The sequence below is a fragment of the Carassius carassius genome, chromosome 20, assembly GCF_963082965.1.
Source record: "Carassius carassius chromosome 20, fCarCar2.1, whole genome shotgun sequence".
NCBI lineage: Eukaryota > Metazoa > Chordata > Actinopteri > Cypriniformes > Cyprinidae > Carassius > Carassius carassius.
This window is the reverse complement of record NC_081774.1, coordinates 4,630,415-4,651,806: the sequence shown is the minus strand read 5'-3', so window position 1 is coordinate 4,651,806 and position 21,392 is coordinate 4,630,415. Positions and strand designations below refer to the sequence as shown.

The window sequence follows — 21,392 nt, the reverse complement described above, 5'->3', positions numbered from 1 at the left end:
ACATGACCTCAGAACTCACAGACATGGACTAAATGAATCATAAAACTCCAATTTTGAAGTCATCTGATCTTTAACTGCATTTTAATTGCATTTGAGTGATGACTAACCGATATGAGGACAGGAAAATGGCCTTGTTACATGATAGTCGTTGCTCTAGGTATCATCAAGAACTGCTGATGTGTCTGCTTTGAATCATAATGCTTCTGTTCGTGCGGGTCGCTGGGAAATGGATGAAATATTATGCAGTTTCCTCATGTTGTTACTGATCGAGACACTCATTGGCTGATCGGCATCTGCTGACCTCACATTCACAGATGATTTGTTCAGTACATTCTTACTGTATCCTGGGTTTTCTTTCCCTGGCTCTTTCACTGTCTGCTCTCCTCTATCTCTCCTCTCTCCATCAGCTTAGGCAGAGCGGAGCAGGAATGCACCAGCTGTGAGCCGTACTGCAGTGCCAGGGGACTGTAAAAAGGGACGGACTGAAAGGGCTTCCTTTCGGCAGACAGCAGAGAGGACATACGGGACTGCATCTGAGCGTCTCAGAGTCAGGTAGGACACAGACTGTCTGTGTGCCATTACTCAGAGGGCTAGACGAGGACTTCCTGTCCACCAGTGGCTTGGGAATGCTGTTGGAATGGGTTTTTCACAAGCTAAGGATGTTTGGCGTCCTGATATTCAGCGACGTGCCAGGTTAGAAGTGAGCTGGGAAAGGGTTGAAATGAGGCAGTGTATGTTGAGCACGCTTTCTTTCTCTCTGTGGTTCATTTCCTAAAAATGCCCTCATTTTTCATTCCTCTTTCTCTGCATCAGGTTCTTTGGTTCAGCTATGGGGTAGGTTTTTGATGGGAAGTTATTGGTGTGCTGGTTCCAGGTACCATTCATCAGTTTCAACAACAGATGAATGGGTCTTTAGAAAACCACAGATTGCTTCTCTTTAGAAATTCATTGGAATCTATGGAACATAAAAAGTTATTCTATTGTGTAACAAGAATTTACTTATCTCATATCGGACTGGAGGTACTTAAAGGTTTTTCATTTGGTTTTCTTGGATTTTTTTTTTAAAAGGTCATGTCACTTGGGAAGGTTCTCCTTTTAACATAATTTGAGCTTTAAAAGTTTATTGTTTGACATCATAAGGACATGTGGTCAACATGAAATTCAATTACATACTTTTTACTTTATTAAATAGGAATTGAAAGGGATAGTTCACCCAAAAATGAAAATTCTGTCATTTACTTAACCTCGTGTAATTTCTACTTTCTTTTGTGCATGGAAAACAAATGAAGACATTGTGAGGAATGTCTCAGTGTTTTGTTCATACAATGAAAGTTAAAGGAGTCCAAAGTTGCTTTGAGATTTGCAGAAGAAAGAACATCATAGGTTTGGAATGATATGAGGGTGAGTAAGTGATGACAACATTTTTAAAACTGGCTTAATATATATATTCTGAATTGGTTTTATAATTTCATTATTCATTGGTCATTATTCATTAATATTTTTCATTCAGTATTATGTTTTTTGTCACTTATATTTAAAAAATGTAGCTTTTCATCTAATATTTATATTTAATATTTCTTCAGATTTATTTAAACGAATAAAAATGTATCAGTTTTAAAGTTTTTTTCAAGTATTAAAGTTATGGCAATAACAGAAACCATTGATTACCATTGGCATCACCATTGGAATACCATGTCCCAGGTTAAAATGCTCCTCAATGTGAAGGAGTGAAGTAACCCCCTACAATCTACAGCAAGCTGACATTAACATCTGGCTCCGTTCTGATAAGAAACATCTCCTTTTTTTATCTAATCAGTTTTACTTGGTTAAAATCCTTCTTTTTTCGCAATGAATGTTATATACATAATGACCAGTGGCTTTACTTGTGCAAATACACTAGCCTTAAATCTGTTTCTCTCTTACATTAGTGTAAGTAACACTCGAGGGGGTTGCATCAGTGAGATGTGTGAGTGTTTTTGTACCAGGTGAGTGAGTTTAGAAGAGGAACTCTACCATTAGCTCAGTCATGTGGAGCGTCTGAGATAACACACCTGGCATGAGTGAACTACAGACCTTAAGTAACCTCTTTCTCACACACACACACACACACACACACACACACACACGCGCATGCACATTATGCACACTAATTCATATGCAAACAGAAGTACATACAGTGACCCACATGAAAGAAATGTCAAACCATGACACAAAAAGATGTTTGTTACAGTAAGTTTCAAATGATAAAACTATACATTCAATGTTTTTACATTATTTTTTTGCAGAAACCACTTGGTTTAAAACTTTTCAAGTGTGACTCACATGCTGAAAACTTTTTTAAAGTATGGCTCCCATTTTAAAATAGTTTCTCGGGGCTTTTGTAGAGAGCAATTGCAACCCTCTTCCTGTGCAAGGCGTGCTGTGTTATCTTTAGCAGTGTATGAAAGTTGTTTCCTCTTTTTGAAGCTTTGACTTTTAGGGCGTGTATGTTAGAATTATATTTTAAATGGGATTATCGCAGTGCTTTTTCTACATTAAGGATTTGGGAACGTGTTTTTGCGTGTGAAATGAGTGTGGCAAACTTCTCAGAGTCTCTGAGGAGGGCAGTGGTGTTTTGTAGGGGAAAATGACACAGCTCTCTCTGTGGCTGGTACACCCAGATGCAAATAAGATAAAAGCAGGTTTCCATGGTGATAGAGAGAATAAGAGAGAATGATCGCTGAACACACACTCACAGTTGCTTCTGTCATGCTTTATCATGTGATCACACATTGAAACTGTAAACACATGCACACACTTAAACATCTTAACGCTGTGTTTTGCATGTATGCTACAATATGCTTGGTCGTGCACTGTGGCACACCAGGGCATAATGTTAATATCAGTCCCAGAATGCATTGTGGTGAGCCACATTGGTTGCTGACACATGTGTAAGTTCCTGTCTCACTTTCAGTGGAGATACAGCTCTCGCACTACACGCGGGTAAGAAATAACTTATACAAACAGCCTCAGATATACATATTTACTGTATATGTTCTGTCTGGATCTATAGCTCCGAAATTATTTATAAAAAGGAATTTCTGAAAAAAAATGCTTGTTTTATAATGAATGTGTATAATACATTGCTTTAGAAAAACTAACAGTTACATCGATTTTTAGACCTTTTGAGTTGTTTGCTTATGGCCAATTTACACTTTTTTGCATTGTTTAATGTGTGTACAATTGGAAAGGTTTTGTTTTATGAATATTTTGAAAGTTTACGTGTTGTTTTAGCTGTCTGATCATATGTATTCAGTATGTATATACTGTACACTGTAAAGTTATCTTTCTAAATTTGTTAAAAACTTTTTACAAGATTTGCAAGATCTTGACCTTAAAATGATTTTTCAGGCTTTTTGCAACTTTTTATTTTGCAGTTTGTAACCATAAAAATATCATATTAAATACTAAACAATTAGTAATTATATTACAATATAATAATATATTTCATTAATATATTTGAATGCTTTACTTACTGTACACTTAATGCATGTTTACACAGTTTTCTCTTAAAACGACTAACAATTTTTTTAGTGTGTATTCTAACACGCTCGAATGCTTCCTCTTGTGTCTCTTTGTCTCGTGAATGTTCAAGTTCTGGTGTGCAAGCCATTTACATGGCTTTTTTGTGTATGAATCACTTTGTAAATTTCCATTGCATGAAGTTGTTGGACTTTGCTGAAGAGTCATAATAGCTACTGATCGCTCTCTCTCTGTCCTTCTGACAATGCTCCACAACTGATTATATTTAAAGTCAGTTTGAAGAACCAGTGATGTAAATCTACTGCCAAGCGCCATTGCCCAGGTTAAACACACCAGCAACATCGCTTATGAATGTATGAGATGTTTAAAAGGCGATTTGTCATTAGTATATTAAGCGGGTTTTTTTTCTCTAAGACACTCTTGGGAGGTGTTAATGTAAGGTGTGACGTTTTTGGCAGGAGGAGATAAACAGCCGTTCTGTTTAGTCATTCAGAGCTGTTGTCATTTTTTCCCGTTTGTTGTAGCAAAGTGAACTGAAATGCTGTTTCTCAACATGCTTTGGGTCAAACAGTGTTAGGCTTTGTTAGGTTTTGTAAGACCTTGTTCCAAAAGAGGACGTTTGCAAACTGAGAACTTCTCACTCACTGTTACTCATAAACTTCCTGTTTTCTCACTGTTTTAACTGTTTCAACTAGTTTCCTAATTTAGAGTTTTCTGAGTGGATACAGAGCCTCTGGACTAACTTTTAACATCAGATGTTTGCAATAACACTGCACAAGTTTAAAGATTGACACATTTAATAAATTGCTATTTAATGAAGATGTCATAATATTTGATATATATTTTTAAAATAAAATGTTGTGCTTTCATTACCTTACAATATTCTTTCAGTGTTATTTCTTACTAACTAAATTAACTGTTTAATAAAGCATAGTATTTAATAAATATATATATATATATATATATATATATATATATATATATATATATATATATATATATATATATATATATATATATGTGTGTGTGTGTGTGTGTGTGTGTGTGTGTGTGTGTGTGTGTGTGTGTGTGTAATTTTAATGATACTTTTCATAAATGAATAGCTATAACTTAAGGAAGCATAAAATGTAATGAAAAAAATGAATTCTTTAATATATGTATATGTATTTGTAGCAATTACAACAACTGGGCCACTAAAAGAACTAATTCTTATCATTAGTATGATTTTGATATTTGTTTTGGTATATATATATGCATTTAGTGATGGTTGAATTGTGGATATTAGATTTGGTAAATCATGCCAATATGTTGAAATATAAATGTGTTAAACAGCACTAACAAGAAAACCTTTACTTTTACTATATGTTTTTGTTACACCAAAAATTTGAGAAGAGTTTTGCTATAGCTTATATAGAGAGATTGATTGCCGGGGTGATGAAGACACTGCAAATGTGTAAATATAGTCTTCCCAGAATGTTTCTGTAAATCATACAGCCATGAAAAAGCATAATTTTTGTTACCTATGAGGAGAAGGCCTCCAGTGATCAATAAACCTGAAGGAACACCGAGAGTTCTGCTGTCTTAGCATTTCAGTTCGCTAAAGCTTTGGATTATTTAGGGCTAAATAATGAATCGACACCCCAAAGAATAAAGAGTAACTTAGAAATCCTTTAATAGTGTTTGTAAACCGATTATTGCAACATCAAAGGTAATTCTACTATAAAAGTGGTTGTAGGATTGTGATGTAGGGCAGTGCTTTAGTTTGGGTGCTGTAGTAACTCAAGGCCTGAATGCCTTCGATAAATCAGTAAAGTAGGCCAGCACAATGCTGCTTTTATCAAGGGCATTTGAAACTTCGCCAGTGACTTTCAGCAGTGCAGCTAGACGCTGATGCCCAGGGCCAAACACCTGAGTGGCATTTACGCTGTTCAGACGAAAGCTGATGTCTGTAAGCATCATCTTAGCATACTATGCTGAGAGAGACGGCGTAATATTCAGAAAAGCAGGGATTTTACTGAATAATTTAATAGATCATTTAGCTTCGAGTAGCTCTGCTCAGATAATGTAATAAAATATAAAGAATATGTGGGACTGTGCTAGAGAAAAGGGTGTGGTTTGCAGGGTTTAAATGAGGTTATTGAATGCCGAGAGGTGTCCAGACTTACTGAGTAATAATCTCTAACCCAGCAAGAGTTCACATCCACCAGCCAGCACAATTTACAGCATCCTGACACATACCAGTGCTGAGACGAGAGAGAGAAAGAGAGAGAGAAAGAGAAACATTGCTATGACTGAGACTAAGACTGAGGTTTTTTGTGCACTGAAAACGGCCTCGTTCAGTATGTGTATCTGGCACTGATTTGAGAGCTCAGAACGAAGGCATCATGCAGTGATTTTTGTTAAACTTGGTGCTGACGGTTGTCTTTGCCACCTTATGGTTTTTATTTCCTGATCTGAAGGCGAACTTCCTGTCTCCACTCCATGTTCAGGTATGACTTTCATATTTTGCATGATTCAAAATGGCCCCGTGTTCGCATAAGCCGCATGAGGAACTATGTGATCTCCAAATGGGTTTTAACACCAGAAGGAACTTTTTCTCCACATCGTCATGCCTAGTGTGGCGGAGTAGGCTAAGCGAAGCCAGACCCAGTGGATGTGGTTTTAGGCATTGGTTTATCTGAAATAAACAAAAAGTATTTTAAAAACAAAGTGTCTGTTGGAAATAAAGATCAATCCATTCGGAAAATAATGTAACCTATTCATACATTCCAAGAACTAATCACTAGATTTGCCAAAGTTTGCCAGGCTAGCAGCAACACATTTTTGGTAGATAGATACTTCGATACATAGAATTTTATTCAGGTCACTTAAACTAGTTAGAACTGTAATTTCTGGTTTGTCATCTGAGTTTTGCGTTTCTGTAAAATGATCAATAATTTTTGTCAGGATCCATGAACTATGAACATGACTGACCAAAATATCTGGAATCCTAAAAATAACCAATGATTTGGAGACAGGCTCCTGAAACTTTTAGACAGGCAGAAATTCTGTTGCTCATACAACGTTTTTGCTATTTCACGTACAATATACACAGAGATGCTTAAAATTTGGCTTTGTATCAGAGGAATAAATTCAATTTTAAAATTTGTTAAAATAGAAAGTTATTTTTAATTATAATATATTTCACACTATTACTGTGTTTACTGGGGTTTTAATCATATAAATGCAGCCTTGGTGAGCATAGGAGACTTCTTTCAAAAACATTACAAATATCACTGACTCCAAATTTGAATGCTAGTGTTGGATAAACAATCTCTTCTTGTCTAAACTGGGACTTTATGCTGTTAGTTAAACATTTGTCTAGGTAAGACTGTTTTACACCAGCATTCCCAGCGTCTCTTTCTGTAAACTATATATGGTCTTTGACTAACTGCGTAAATAGCCACACCCAATCACTTTCACTCCTTTCTCTTCAACTTGTTCACTCAGGCATGTTTAAGCTATAAATGGTGAAGCATTAAAGAGAGACCTGTGAGAGATGGTATGAGGGTTTGGGAAAGAGAGGCACGTCGGGGTTGTAGCATCTGAATAAGTGTGTTTGACGATCATGTGTGCATCTAGATGTCTGTTTGGTGAGTCAGTGTTTGGCGCAGAGAGGTCAAGAAAACTCTGAAGAGTTCTGACCGACATAAATCAAGTAACCCCAGTCAGCTTGTGCTTTAACTCACTTCTCTATCCATTATAATGCATTGATAGAATACATACATAGTTCACATGAATATGCATTTGTTGTGCAGGCATGCAAATGTTTGTGCCCTCCAGAAGGTACTCCGAAACTGTCAAACTGTCGAAACTAACAGACTACAAGCTAATTATCTTAGTTAAGTCAAGCTGCCCTTTTGAAAGAGTAGCTAGCTAAAAACTATAGTAATATCGGTATAAAGATACACTGCAGTTCAAGAGATTTTTTTAATATTATTTTTAAAGAAATTAAGAGTTTTTATTCAGCGATAGTGCATTAAATTGATCAAAAGAGACAGTAAAGACATTTATAATGTTACAACAGATTTTATATAAAAGTTGTTCTTTTGAACTTTACAGTCATCATAGAATAAGAATAAGAATAAATGCAGCCTTGGTTGCATAAGAAACTTCTTTTAAACATTAAAAATATATATAATTTAAAGACAGATCTATCAGATTAACTGTGCAATTCCAGCATTTACTTTCATATAACTTTTGGTGAAAGGAACTGAACTTAGTTATATAAGCTATAGTAAATGCAACTGATAAAATTTAAAAATACACTCATTTAAATAACCAAAGTTGAAAGGATGAAAAAGGAGCGTTCAGCTAAAAATTTTGCTTCAAATAAAAAATACTCAGAGGTTAAAATGAATCAGCATATTATTTACTTGATCACTGAATCATTATTTGCATGAATCCCTATGAACAGACTAATTCACTGAAATTAATCAGACTTCCCAGCTTTACAAGATTCAATGCCAGACTGTTTTGAAACTGGCTGAACAAGATTTTGTTACTTGAAAAAACGTTAATAAGTTTTAACATTTAGCTAGTTTTATCCCAATCCTTTAGAGAGATGCACATGTTAAATTAAAAGGATGCAAAACTTGAGTGTTTGGCCATTTTAGCAGTCTGCTAATAGATTTCCATTTAACAACTAGAGAGCGAGTGAGAGTTGTTTCAGTGGAAAGTATGACCATCTTTTCTTCTCGTGTGACTATTTCTCTTACTTTCATCACTCTTGATACCAGAACAAATTTTAGAAGTATGAGGACACAAAAGTATGAGTGGAAAGGAATAAGACAGGAATTATTGGATAAGAAATTTTCCTTTATGTGTAATATCTGAAATGAATCAGTCTGTTGAAGGTAATGGGGAAAGAGGTAGTCAGAGCGAAATGAGAGTGTATGTGTGTGTTTGTGTGGTTGTTAATATAAACCAGAGTTGGACTGTAGCCTTGCTCTTGGTGTCAACTGCATAAATTATCATAAATTTATCACTGATCCCAGCGAAAGAGTACCTAATCAGGCTAAACATTCTGATATCAGGCCTACTGTAGTTCACATGAATGTTTTCCATTAAAAGGAAAACATATAGTGTATACGACTAAAATTGTGTTTATTAGGTGTTTAAATGGCCACATGAACCACCCTGATGTTTAGACATGGGGAATTGACTTTACAGTTGTATTTAAACAAGAATTCATTTTATGATGTCAAAAGATATTTCCATTTATATTCAAGTAAGGTTATGTTTTATTATTTACCCATACGATTCAAGCACAAAGCTGAAACAAAGATGCTAAAAGGCATAATTTATAATAGGTGTTATTATGTATGCCATAAATAACAGATGTTTTAGTTGGTATATTCTTTCTGTTTTAATTACTCAAATTGAATGAATGATTGAATGATTGAGAGAAAGTGAATGATTGATATAATTTGGATTGATTTGATTGACCTCTACAATTTCTTTTTTTATGTTTGGCTAATGTTTTGGTTGTATTGTGTTTCTCTGCAATTAAAAAAATGTTTTTTTGTTTTTGTTTTTCGCCACACCGGTATATCAGCCATTACAGATAAACTATTAACAACTTTTTTCAGATAAATTGACCCAGAAATTTACACGTTTTGCATTCTGACATAAATGTGCTTAAAGGGATAGTTCATCCAAAAATTCTGTAATTAATTACTCACCGTCATGACGTTCCAAACCCATAAAACCTCTGTTCATCTTCGGAACACAAATGAAGATATTTTAACTCTCTGACGCTCCTATAGACAGCAGTGTAATTACCACGATCAAGGTCCAGAAATATGATGTCACATGGATTATTTTAAAGATGTCCTTACTATATTTCTGGACCTTGATCGTGGTAATTACATTGCTGTCTATGTGAGCATCAGAGAGTTTTCAGAATTCATCAAAAATATCTTCATTTGTGTTCCAGAGTTGAACAGAGGTTTTATGGGTTTGGAACATCATGATGGTGAGTAATTAATTTTTGGGGTGAACTTTCCCTTTAAAAATAAAACAATTTGTGGTTGGTCATTCCAAATGATCTCTTCCTTTGTAAAATGGATGGTTTTTAGACAGAAATAAAGCTTAAATAAAATATAAATATAAGACAAAACATTAGAAAAATATTAGAAAAAAAAAGAAAGAAATGTTGTATTGGCCACTAACTGAAATAAGTTTAGGTTAAGGTACTAAAATTATTTAAACAGAAAATAAATAAATAATTACTTAGGCTACTTAAAGTTAAAAAATGCTGTTGACATTTTAGGCCCTCAAGCTGTAGACTTAAAAGTGCCCATCAGTACGACAGCTCTTCTGACCCCACACACACTTGAGCTTTGCACACTTCCCTGAACTGGCTTCGTAAGTGAATCTTTAAACAGTTCTCCAAAACAAATTCCTTGTGTCGAAGGGCGGGTGAACAACAGCAGAGTTAGGATTTCCTTTTTCTATTGACTTTTGCAGAAAAAGCTCTAAATGTCCCTTTATTATTGAGATTACTCCATCCTGAGTTGCGTGTCATTTTTCCAGCAGTCAGACAGAGTCATAACCGCAGTCATTGCTGGGTGAGGCTCAAGTATGCAAATAATGCAATAAAGCTTTTTCTTAAAGATAATGAATTAATGTTCCAGCTTCAAGGCTTTATTGCCGTCCAGGAAAGTATTGTGTAGTTTAAAGTGACTCTAAATCCCGGCCATGTGGGAGTTTGTTAGTATTAACATCAGTAAGATAAATGAACACAACCCAGTTCTCCTTCAGGTCATTATATAGGCCTAGCAAATGGTGTAAATGTATCACACTTTTCAAAGCGGATTATTGGGAAAAGGCTTCATTCAATGATATATTAACCTATCGAAATGGCCATAACCCAGGTAGTGATGATTCGAAGTCGAATTAAGACCAAATCCTGTCTTTCCCAGCAGCAGATAAGGTTGCTGCACAATGCACCAGGTGTGCAGCTTTGTGTGTGCGCGTGTCCCACTGCAGTCTGGTGTCCAACGCAGACAGACTCCTGGGGAAGCATGGTGTAATCTTACAAGCACACTCGTTTCTTTACCTCCCTTCCCTTCCTTTTGTCCCCTCCTCTTCTCATTTTCTTCTCTCTGAGGACCTCACAGAATAGTGGCTGCAGCACTTCCTGGTTGTGTCGGTGGGCGGTTCCAGTCAGCGTGATTGGCGCTCGAGCTCGGTGCTCTGCGCAGTGCTGCTGTTTCTCACAGACTCTCGCCTCACATACACACACACACACACACACACACACACAGACCGTGGCGAAACCAGCAGCCACACGCGCAGCCTAAGCGCTCTGTCTCTCTCTCTATCTGTCTCTCTCTTTTTCTCCTCCTCTCTGAGAATGGTCCACCCGGTGCCTGAGGTTCTGCTGTCGCGGCCTGCCGCCCGTGTCTGATCTCTCACACACATATACGCGCGCTCAATACTAATCATGATGTGAGAGGTAAGAACTCCTGTTCTATACCGTTTGTCTTTTGCAGATCTAACAGCATTGCACCACTTTTGCATGCTTCGTAGGTTTGGGATTGGGGGTTGTTCAGTCTGTGCGGGCTGTTTTTAACTTTAAATGGTGCTTTTGTGGTGAACTATAGTTTATGTCTAAGCGATCGTAAACATCACGGCACGACGTGGGGAATCTCAGCTGCATTCGAAAAAGTTGCGCGTGTGCTTTTGACAGGAAACTCCCCTAACCTTGAGCGAGCGGCTACTTTAGACAGCGGCGAGTTTGCAATTGGGTTATCTGTTGAACCTGAGAGCACTTCTCCTTTTTAACCCCCCTCCCTGGTCTCACTTCCCTTCTGTTTGTTTTATGTGCGTTCCAGCGCGTGCAGGGTTTTTTCCCCTCTTATGACATAGCCACGCTCTCCACTCCCATGCATGTAAATTACGTGTGACATGTTTAACTGCTGTTTCCTAATATGGCTCGTGCTAGATTTTAGAGCGGTAGGACCCAGTCCAGTCAGGCACCCGGACTGCACGGGGGCGTGTGTGCGAGAGCGTAACTGTCTGCGAGAGGGAGAAGAGAAGAGAGGGGAGAGAGATGTTGACGCAGGTTTTCACTTCTGTCTGAGTGCGTCACTCTTCCGTGCAGCCATGTAAGTAAAACGCTGAACGCTCTCACTGCAGAGAGAAACCTATGGATTGCAGCTCTCGCAGGTCTGCTCGTCGGCTGCATTGAAACGGAAATATGTGAGGAAGGATTGCTTAAGAACAGGTTATACTGACTTTTAGTGCACTTGCACGGGTTATTGTTTCACCGTGCTGCAGAGTATTTAGAGACTAATGTCGTCGCTGAGAAGTCAATGTTGATTGGTGGCATATGATTAAAGCAATTGTTTTGGTTGTTTGAAGATGCCATTATTTGGGGGGGGGGGGGTAAGAAAAATAAAGAAATATTCTGTCAGGGTGGTCTGGCGCCAAGTCTTTGGGTTTTGTCGATGGCGTGCTGTAGTTGAGAAAGTGAAAGTGTTGCGAAAATAAGCACGTGCAAGCCAGTGTTGCCAAGTCCGCGGTTTTCCTGAGGAATTTGGCTACTTTAATGCTGTAGCAGCCGCTGTTGTTATCCATGTCCGCGGGTTGAAGCGACTCCAATAACATGATATTTATCCCCTGGAATGCGAATTCTGGCAGGGGAACCCCTCCAAAAAACTTGTATTTTACCCCCGGAACGCGATTTAAAATTGGGGACCCCTCGAAACTTGATTGGGCTAGTTTTGAGTAGATTTTTTGCGGGTTTTCTTGTGTAAACCTGGCAACCCTGATGCAAGCACACTTCACTATATTTTGCATTAGATTCTGTTTAGACTAGCTCTACATCGCAGATGTCAACTGTGAATTCCCATGGATTGTAAAGTTGATGTAAAAATATTCTTTTAAGTTAATTGTTGGTTTAATCCCATATGCTAGCTGTTAAACAACTATTGAGGTGATACATGTTTTGCACCTGCGCTAGGTAGTACATCTGGTTGTTCATCTTGCTTTTTGTCTAGGCAACATTCTTGCATTTTTATAGTCTTCACGTTTTATTTGGGGTGTTTTTGCATGCAAATGTGCCTGTTGTTTTTAATGCCACTAATAAAAATATGTCTGATGGCGGCCACGTGTTGGACGTGTCAAGATTTGTTTGATCGTTCAACTTTTAGAGAGCTTACTTACAAAAAATTACTTATTGTTTTGATAAATTCCCAACTCTTATCAAACTGAATTGTTAACTATTATCATTTGAGTAGATAATAAATGGTATGTCAAAAATAATTAACATTTGACCTCTCCAATTCACACAGCTTTGTAAAACGTTTAGAGCTGTGCTTGTTTCTGGGTTACTGGGTAGAAGGGCTTTTGCTTGAAGCTTTGTGCTGTGTAACCATGGTGATGATACTATTTTCAACCCTTTTCAACATGGCAATCATCACCTACACACATCTGAGTCAAACGATGGAAGGCTGTGGGTTAGATAACCATCTCCGTTTGCCTGCACACCTTTCTGATCAAGCACTCCACCCAGATTCAGGCCAGTTCCTTTATGCATTAATGCTAGAAAACAAAAACAAAAATGCTGATTTGGGTTCAGCTGAAATTGGAGAAATTGTAATCAGAATTTTAGAACATCCACATGATGCCTGCTTCCAGATCAGGTGCATTTTGAATTGCATATTGACATCATAAAATCCATTGTTTGCCTAAGTAAAATTCTTAAGGCATGCCTTAAAGGGATAGTTCACCCAAAAATGTAAATCGTGTTATCATTTACTCTGAACCTGTGTTTCTTTCTTCTGCTGAGCACAAAATAGATATTTTGAAGAATGTTGATGGTAGCCATTTATTTCCATAATATGAAAAAAATAAAATAAAATACTAGAAGTCAATGGCTACCGTACTGGAAGTCAATGGCTACCGTAACCACATTCTTTATAATTTACTTATAAGGTTATGGTTTTGAGCATTTTTCTGAAATAAACCAACAGATTTGTTCATGAAAGTTTAGTCCTATGGTTTGATCATAAAAATAGTGGTGATGTGCATCATACAACCTTAATTTGGGGATTTTTACAAGGTTGGGCTATAAGGTTCTTGGGTTGCATGGTTCTTTGGAGATTTGAAGAAGTTGAAGATCAGCGGATTGGGTTTTTTAAAGCAACAAAAGCTTTATATAGGATATACAACAAACTGCATGAAGTTATTTTTGGAACCTATAAAAGTTCTATGACATCATACTGTATGACATCATACAGTAAGTTTTGCAGTTCTGTATCCTACCATTTATAAAAGTGTTGGTACAGCTCATTAATGACACACTTTTTTCAGCCTTAAATGGTAACGATTTCCCATATGCTCAGGATGTAGCTAGTTTGTTTACAGATGTGATTTAAAATCGCCATCAAACACTACTTTTTTTAATATGAATACTCTGCATATTTGAAGTGTCAAAGCTCTGTGCAGGGAGAGTATTTTTTCTTTCTGTTTCCTAGACACATACTAATCTAAGACTGATTTGAACCTTCCATTATAATTCCTGCATTTAAAAAGCTGGTCTTTAATATTGCACGGCTGTTGAATTACAAACAGAGCCACAGGAAATCAAATGTTCAATCAAGCATTTCTCACTGGCAGGAGCATATTAGAGAGGAGTTCAGACGTAAATAAATCCATAAGCCAAAGTGCAACAACAATGCACACTTAATATCTCATTCATGTGAATCATTGAAATAGTTTCCATGTCTGAAAAGAGAACATAACATCCAGTTCTCCTCCCAGTGGCAAAAATGGTTGACTTTTTAATGGGCTTTGATTGGCACACTTCCAGATCATTCTCTCTCTCCCTCACTATCAGTCTTATTTTCTCTTCTTGTTTGACCTTGCAGCAACTTCTAAGAATTGTTATTCCACTGCAAAGGATTGTGGGAGAGATACGGTGACATAATAGCCAAATAATTTAACTAAAAGAAAAGACCAAAGAAACAGCATCATGTTCAAGTGAAGACGAGGATCGTTAAGTACAATCCAAGTCTGAGCATGAATTTCCTTTAATTGTCATGGTGATTATTCCTCTTCTCAGTAAACACAGATAACGCAGGCATGAGATCAGGATCATGCTGCAAGGCTCATGGATTCACATTATCCAGAGCGATCACTTTCTTTTCATTTCACAAAATCATTTAGCCTGTTTGGGGTATTCAGTGTTCCCAGGATCCAGTCTTATCGGATTAAAATATTTAATTCCATAAACAGGGCTTTTTTGTGTGTGTGTTGTGGACATTTGTGTCTTTTAAAGTTCATTGCGTGTACACATGCGTTTGTTTTTGTTTTATAGTGTACTTCCACAATAATTTTTCAGCATGTATTTTATATAATTATGAATTTTAATTATTTGTTTCTGCTGAAAAATACTAATTAAATTTATTTATTTACTTTTTTAGATTTGTAACATTTTCTGTATATGGTTAGTGTTACTCCCACATGCAGACCTTTTTGCCAAGAAGTTCAGACTGGTTTTTAGCAGTTTGTTGTGGATGGTTATTAAGTAGGGGTGTAACGGTACGTGTATTCGTACCGGACCGTTTCGGTACAGGGCTTTCGGTATGGTGCACGTGTGTACCGAATGAACGAATGCAATATTTTGTGCGCGGAACATAAGTACATTTTTCGTGTTTTCAAACGAACATATTAAGTTAGGAAGTCTCCGCGTTCAGCGCAAATCCCGCCCTGCAGCTGATTCTAAGGCCGGTGACACACTGGCTGCGTGGCGTGAGCATGGCGTTTCTGCTGCCTCGTCAACAGTATTGACGGCAAAATAGACTATGTTTGACAGGTGCAATATGCCAGTGTGTCACCGGCATTAGGTTTTCAAAAGGCATCACGCGAGTGTGAACATTACTACAACTAGGAAAAAAACTATTGTAATTCAAACATATATGTATGTATGTATATATATATATATATATATATATATATATATATATATTTAAACAGACCTTTGCTCTTAATTCCGATCGGTCCAACGCAATAACGAAATCTGAGCAGGTCTAAAAACTGAAACGGTTGATGCTGCACTTTACACTTTGGAAAAGATAAAATATATTTTTTTTAAAAATATGAGCAGGCCTACAAGCTGGGATTGGTAATGCTGCACTGTAATCATAGTTATTTATTTATATTTTTCATTATATTTTATTATATGATATTGGTTTGAGACTGAGAGTATTTTATTTTAGTGGAGAACTTTTCAGCAGTTTTTTATTTCTTATTCTTTTTTTATTTTATATATATTTTATTAAAAAGTATTTAAAAAAAGTGTAAAAAAATTGTTTAAAAAAGTTTATAGTAATAAACAACCAGCAGTTTAATGTTTGCATTTCTTTCCCTTACTGTACCGAAAATGAACCGAACCGTGGCTTTAAAACCGAGGTACGTAGCGAACCATGATTTTTGCGTACCGTTACACCCCTATTATTAAGTATTTTGTATTCAGTGTTGGGGAAAGTTAAAAAGTAATGCCTTACAATATTGCATTACTCCCTAAAAAAGTAACTAAATACGTTACTTAGTTACTTTTTATGGAAAGTAATGTTACATTACTTTTGCGTTACTTTCACGTTACTTTTTAAATATGAGCAGGGCTTGATTGTTTTTAATATAAGAAGTTCTATTTATAGCAAATGTAAAAGCCCTTTCACACCAAAAAGTGTAATGAATAAACCTCAGGCTGAAGGAAAAGTAAATTCCCGTCTGTACAGTAGAACACAGGAGAAGAAGGTTCAACACTCTTCAGCAATAAAAAAAAAAACAATGAAGCACAATTGTTAGTTTATCTAAAGTCATTTTTTAATTATTAGTATGGTTGAACTGGATCATTAAAGGTCAGCAGCAAAGACACTGTTAATAAAATGGGAATAGATACATTTGTGTTATTTAATATATTTAGTTATTGTAGGTTTGCGTCATATTCTGAGTTTGCATTTCACTGTTTTGATTAATTTTGATGAATACTAAATCTGTTTTGTTTTTTGTTTTTTTGTGAGTGGGATGAATTAATGCACATTCACATTTAGTCTAGAACTACAGTAACATCATGTTCACACAGCGCCTCCATACTTCCGATTTCTCCCAATATGGGAACAGGAGGCTTGTCAGTCAAAAAATGGGAATACAAAGTAACTGGCGTTACTTTTTTGAAAAAGTAACTCCGATATTTTCTTGTAAATTAAAAAGTAATGCGTTACTTTACTAGTTACTTGAAAAAAGTAATCTGATTACGTAACCCTCGTTACTTGTAATGCATTACCCCCAACACTGTTTGTATTTGTATTTTGGTTACTTTTTATGGTGGTTTCTTACTGTCCCAATTCAAAAGAGGCCATTTCAAGTCTCAATGATATTCTGGTCTCTAGATATGACTCGCTGTATAAGAAACTTTGTAATTTCTGTTAATTTCTTTTCTTTTTTAAATGCAACTGGTGGCTAATACCAAGCTAGCACAATTTTAATAACAATAACTGGAGTAACTATGTCCTAATGGGTTTTTTTTTTTTTCTCTCTGGTAAAGGTGTTTTCTCTCACCCGCTCTCATACAGAGCTGATGCTCTTAACTGGCATGTGGCCGAGAAACATTGCTTCATCTCTTCCTATTATTGGCTCACCGCGAGTCGTGCAATACTTCAGAGGGACAGGAAATGACCTCGTCGTTCACTTTCCAATTTCTCAGTCTCTGTTAAATAATATGTTGAAGCTCTTAGCTGTAGTTGTGATGTGCTATTTTGATTGGTTTTCCTCAAGCTGGACTGAAACTTCAGATTGTGAAGGGCTTCTTTGTGTGTGTGTGTTTGTGTAAGAGATCCCAGTGTGTGTGTCAGTGAGGTGTGTGTTGGGCCTTTTTAGGAGTGTGAAGGATTTATGCAGGTGGTGAAAGTCTAATAGAGAATGAGTGACAGAGAGAGATAGTGAGATAAAGTGGAGGATGAGCTACGTTCCAATTCTACTCATGCTATCTGGCCTAAATAGTATGCAAGATTAGTATAATTCCAGTGAATTGCGCATTTTCTGTATGCATGAAACACCTGGATAATATACTTTATCTACCAAAATATGCAGTATTATATGCTTCGAATATTAAGTCTCATACGGTGATGCACCCAACTTAATCAGTTTTTACATGAAACTGGATCCAAAATGTAAAATTTTTATTTCTGAGATGATAACCACCGGACATTGCTAGCTGAAGTAAACAGATGTCATGTGATAGCCTCATGGAGTTCATGTGCTGATAATGTGGCATGATATAGTTTGAACTGCTTGTTGTTGCAGAATGCATTCCATTTCACGTGCTATTTTAAAATAAATTTTAAGAATTATACAGTATGTAGATGATTCTTCTTCAGTTAGGGGAACTTTTCTGTCCCATAGGATGATTTAAAAAATGCAATTTTTCTAGTTTTAAAGGATACATTTAAAGGATAAATGATTTTATCTTTATTTGTTTTAGGGTTTGTTCGTTTTTAAGCTTGATTTGCTTTTTCAGTAAATGTAATTGTTTTTTTGTGTGCTTTTTTTTCATAGTTTTAAATAGAAGTTTGAAATAATTTCAGTACCCAAACTTTTTAACCTTACATTTATAAAAGATTTAAAGGTCCAATTTTTCGTGCTTTTTTGAAGCTTTGATTGTGTTTACAGTGTTCAATATAACATGTTCATGTTTCGCGTGTAAAAAAACACAGTAGTTTTCACACAATTGCTGATGACTTCCTTGTTCTATAAATTCCCTCCTTCAGAAATACGTAACGAGTTCTTATTGGGCCAGCGGTTCCTGTGTTGTGATTCGACAGCAGCTGAGTGTGCGCTGCCCTCCTGGAAACGTGCGATTGGACTAGTTTTTAGAAGCAAGTGAGGCAGGAGCATGTGCTGGAGATGTACTTATAATCACAGGATCGTTTTTACTGACGAGATGCGCATGAAAATCGCATTCGTTTTTTTTGCACAGCCCTAACAGCTAGTTAACAAAGCTAAACAGCGTTGCCCTTTGTGTAATAAGTTACAGAAACTGTTAAACGCACCAACTTAAATAATAAAATACACTTACCGGTTGTGGTCCATAAACAACGCCTTCTCCAGACAAAGAGGGAACTGCTCCATCTTTCAAGAATAATCTTTGTGCGAATCCGGCATTAAACTGATTCAGATTGAGGAAGTTAATCTCCAAGTACAGCGTCCCTGGGAAGGCCAAACTAAGATGATTGGACTCCGAGATGAAAATAACAGCGTTTCAACGACATGGCAACAAACACAAACGCAGCTCTTCCTCCTCCTCCGTCAGAGCGCAACAAGACCACGCCCCCCTTTTTGTGAATTCATGTGGGCGGAGGTTAGTCAAAAAACTGTTTTAGTGACGTCATTATTGCAGGAACTAGAGGGATGTAGTCCAAACGGGTCGTTTTTTGCAGGCGAATTCCGTTAAATAAAATATCTCGCTTGGCATTGAACTTTGAGCTTTAGAATTTTACAGATATTATTTATACTCTAACAAGAACATTACACACTAACTAAAGTTTAAAACATGGAATCACGAAGAAGGGGACCTTTAAAACCAGGAAAATTCTTCTTTGCCCCTTTTCTTAAATTCATTAGATTTATATTTGTATTTGTTTAATGTGTAAGTTTATTAGGCGGTTTATAATTTTTAAAGATAGTAATATAAAAACTTGAGTCAATCAGTTATACAGTAGTCAACATTTTAAGTTCATCAAAGTTGTCCTAAGACAAGAACGCATTTTGGATTTTGTTTTTAGGACAACTTTAATCCACTTCAAATGTTGACTAGTGTATACACACACACACAAACACTATACAAAGGTACATTTTTGTGTTTAAAGGTCCAACTCTTGTCCAAAAATAATTATCTTATATATACAAAATGCCATCGCCGATGGCCAATAGACATCACATTGTTGCACCGACATCGTGATGTCCTCCCCAACGCCCCTTTTTGAATGCACAATCGCTTACTTTCACTATGACTTTTGAGATTTGTGATCACACGTACTGTACTTATACTATGGAGCGGCTGTACTTACCACACATTTTACAAGATTATATGTTTGTCATTGATTTGCACATCCTCAGTACCATTTGCCATCGTCCTCCGTCATCTCTCCACACACAGTCTACATCGGACTAAAAGTTCATCGGACTAAAAGTTGTTGTGTTGTGCCATGCTGCATCAGCTAAAGACTTCTACACTGGATGCGACAAAGGGACCTTTGAAAATCATTAGAAATTTCTGTCAGCATGTCATAAATAGAACGCGGCAGCAGTTTACTGTGTAGCGCCACACCACTCACATCCGGTGTAGACCTGGTGTTAGGAATCATTCGTTGTTTTCCCATATAAAGATTCACGCTTCAGGCACACCTCCCCCTATCCCCCCGCCCCGCTCGCCCCTGCTGATGTCATCGTCCATCACGATGTTTCACTGTAGACATCGTCTGTCAAATTTGAAGACATTGCCCAACTGTAAATCACAAACTGGTTTGCTGAAGAGTCCTTTAGGAAGGTCTTTCTAAGCTGTTCTGTGGTTTTGTGTGTTGCAGGTGGGTACTGAGTATCGTGTCCTCTCTTGCGTCTGCCGCTGCTTGGACCTGCTTATAGTACCAGGCTCAGCTTTCCTGCCTGCTTGCTGCCCACATCAGTGAAAGGACTGCTCGCACAACCCCACAATCTCTGTGACCCCGAACGACCCCTACACAAACACACAGAGCTGAAGTGGGCACTGTTGAATCAGCCAATAAGATTCAAGGATTTTTGCTTTGGGATCCATTACTGCAGTTCTCTTTTTCATAGCAGCAACATTTTTTTTTCTTTTTGCTTTGGCATGGTGTGCATCCACAAGGAAAGAGGAGCTTAATGATCTAAGAAGGAAAGGAACATTCTCAGAAGGACAAACACAAGCACACCCAAAGCACTTTGGGATATTAGGGATTGAAGTTTGCTTGCCACTAAAGCGTGTTGAGATGGCGATGAACATGGCTCACATGCGGGACACGAAATGGCTGACGCTGGAGGTGTGTCGGGAGTTTCAGCGGGGAACGTGCGCTCGCTCCGATGCTGAGTGCAAGTTTGCACATCCCGCCAAGAGCTGCCAGGTGGAGAATGGGAGAGTCATCGCATGTTTTGACTCACTGAAGGTAAGAAACACCTCAGACTTGAGTCTGCCGTTTGCAGGTATTTCGGGTATCTAGATTTATGGCAACAAAATTTATTTCAATTTCTGGCTGAAATCGTTCTTGTCTGATCTTAAGCGAGTATGTCCAGTTTTGGTCATATGATTCTATTTATTATTATAATTATTAATATTTTTGAATTATTATTTTATTTGTATTATGTATATGATAATAATATTGTTATTATTATTATTGTTTTACAAATTTTTGACCTATCAATTTTTTCATAAATATAGCAGAGGAAAGACAGGGAAATATAAGGAGAGGCCGGACTAAAATATTTTGCATGCTAGGCTAGATTTGTCATGGCCTGCATCAGTATGCCCACTTTTGGTCAAATTATTATATTTATAATTTTATTTTTATTATGTATTTTAATTTTATTTTTATATATATTTTATTATTGTTCTTATTTTAATCTCTGCATTTTAATTTTTTTTTTATTGGATGCTCTTATTTTATTTTTGATCATTTGACACATTCTTTTTACATGTATTATTTTCTCTCTCTCTCTCTCTCTCTCTATATATATATATATATATATATATATATATATATATATATATATATATTAGTTTGTCTTCGGAACACAATTTAAGATAT

General features: G+C 36.7%; 1 protein-coding gene across 22 annotated transcripts in view; it reads left to right on the top strand.

Moving 5' to 3' along the window:
• LOC132096108 (muscleblind-like protein 1) overlaps positions 1 to 21,392 on the top strand; it is a 62,619-nt gene that overhangs the window by 10,964 nt on the left and 30,263 nt on the right. For 16 of the 22 annotated variants that reach the window (XM_059501290.1, XM_059501288.1, XM_059501289.1 and 13 more), the window contains exons 1-2: positions 10,820 to 11,023; positions 20,160 to 20,753. In XM_059501290.1, the coding sequence (XP_059357273.1) occupies positions 20,580 to 20,753 (174 nt within the window). In that variant the 5' untranslated portion in view covers positions 10,820 to 11,023; positions 20,160 to 20,579. Of the gene's footprint in view, positions 1 to 407; positions 553 to 2,858; positions 2,983 to 10,819; positions 11,024 to 11,512; positions 11,795 to 20,159; positions 20,754 to 21,392 lie in introns of those variants that run through there. The other 6 variants (XM_059501271.1, XM_059501272.1, XM_059501276.1 and 3 more) reach the window with 6 other exon arrangements.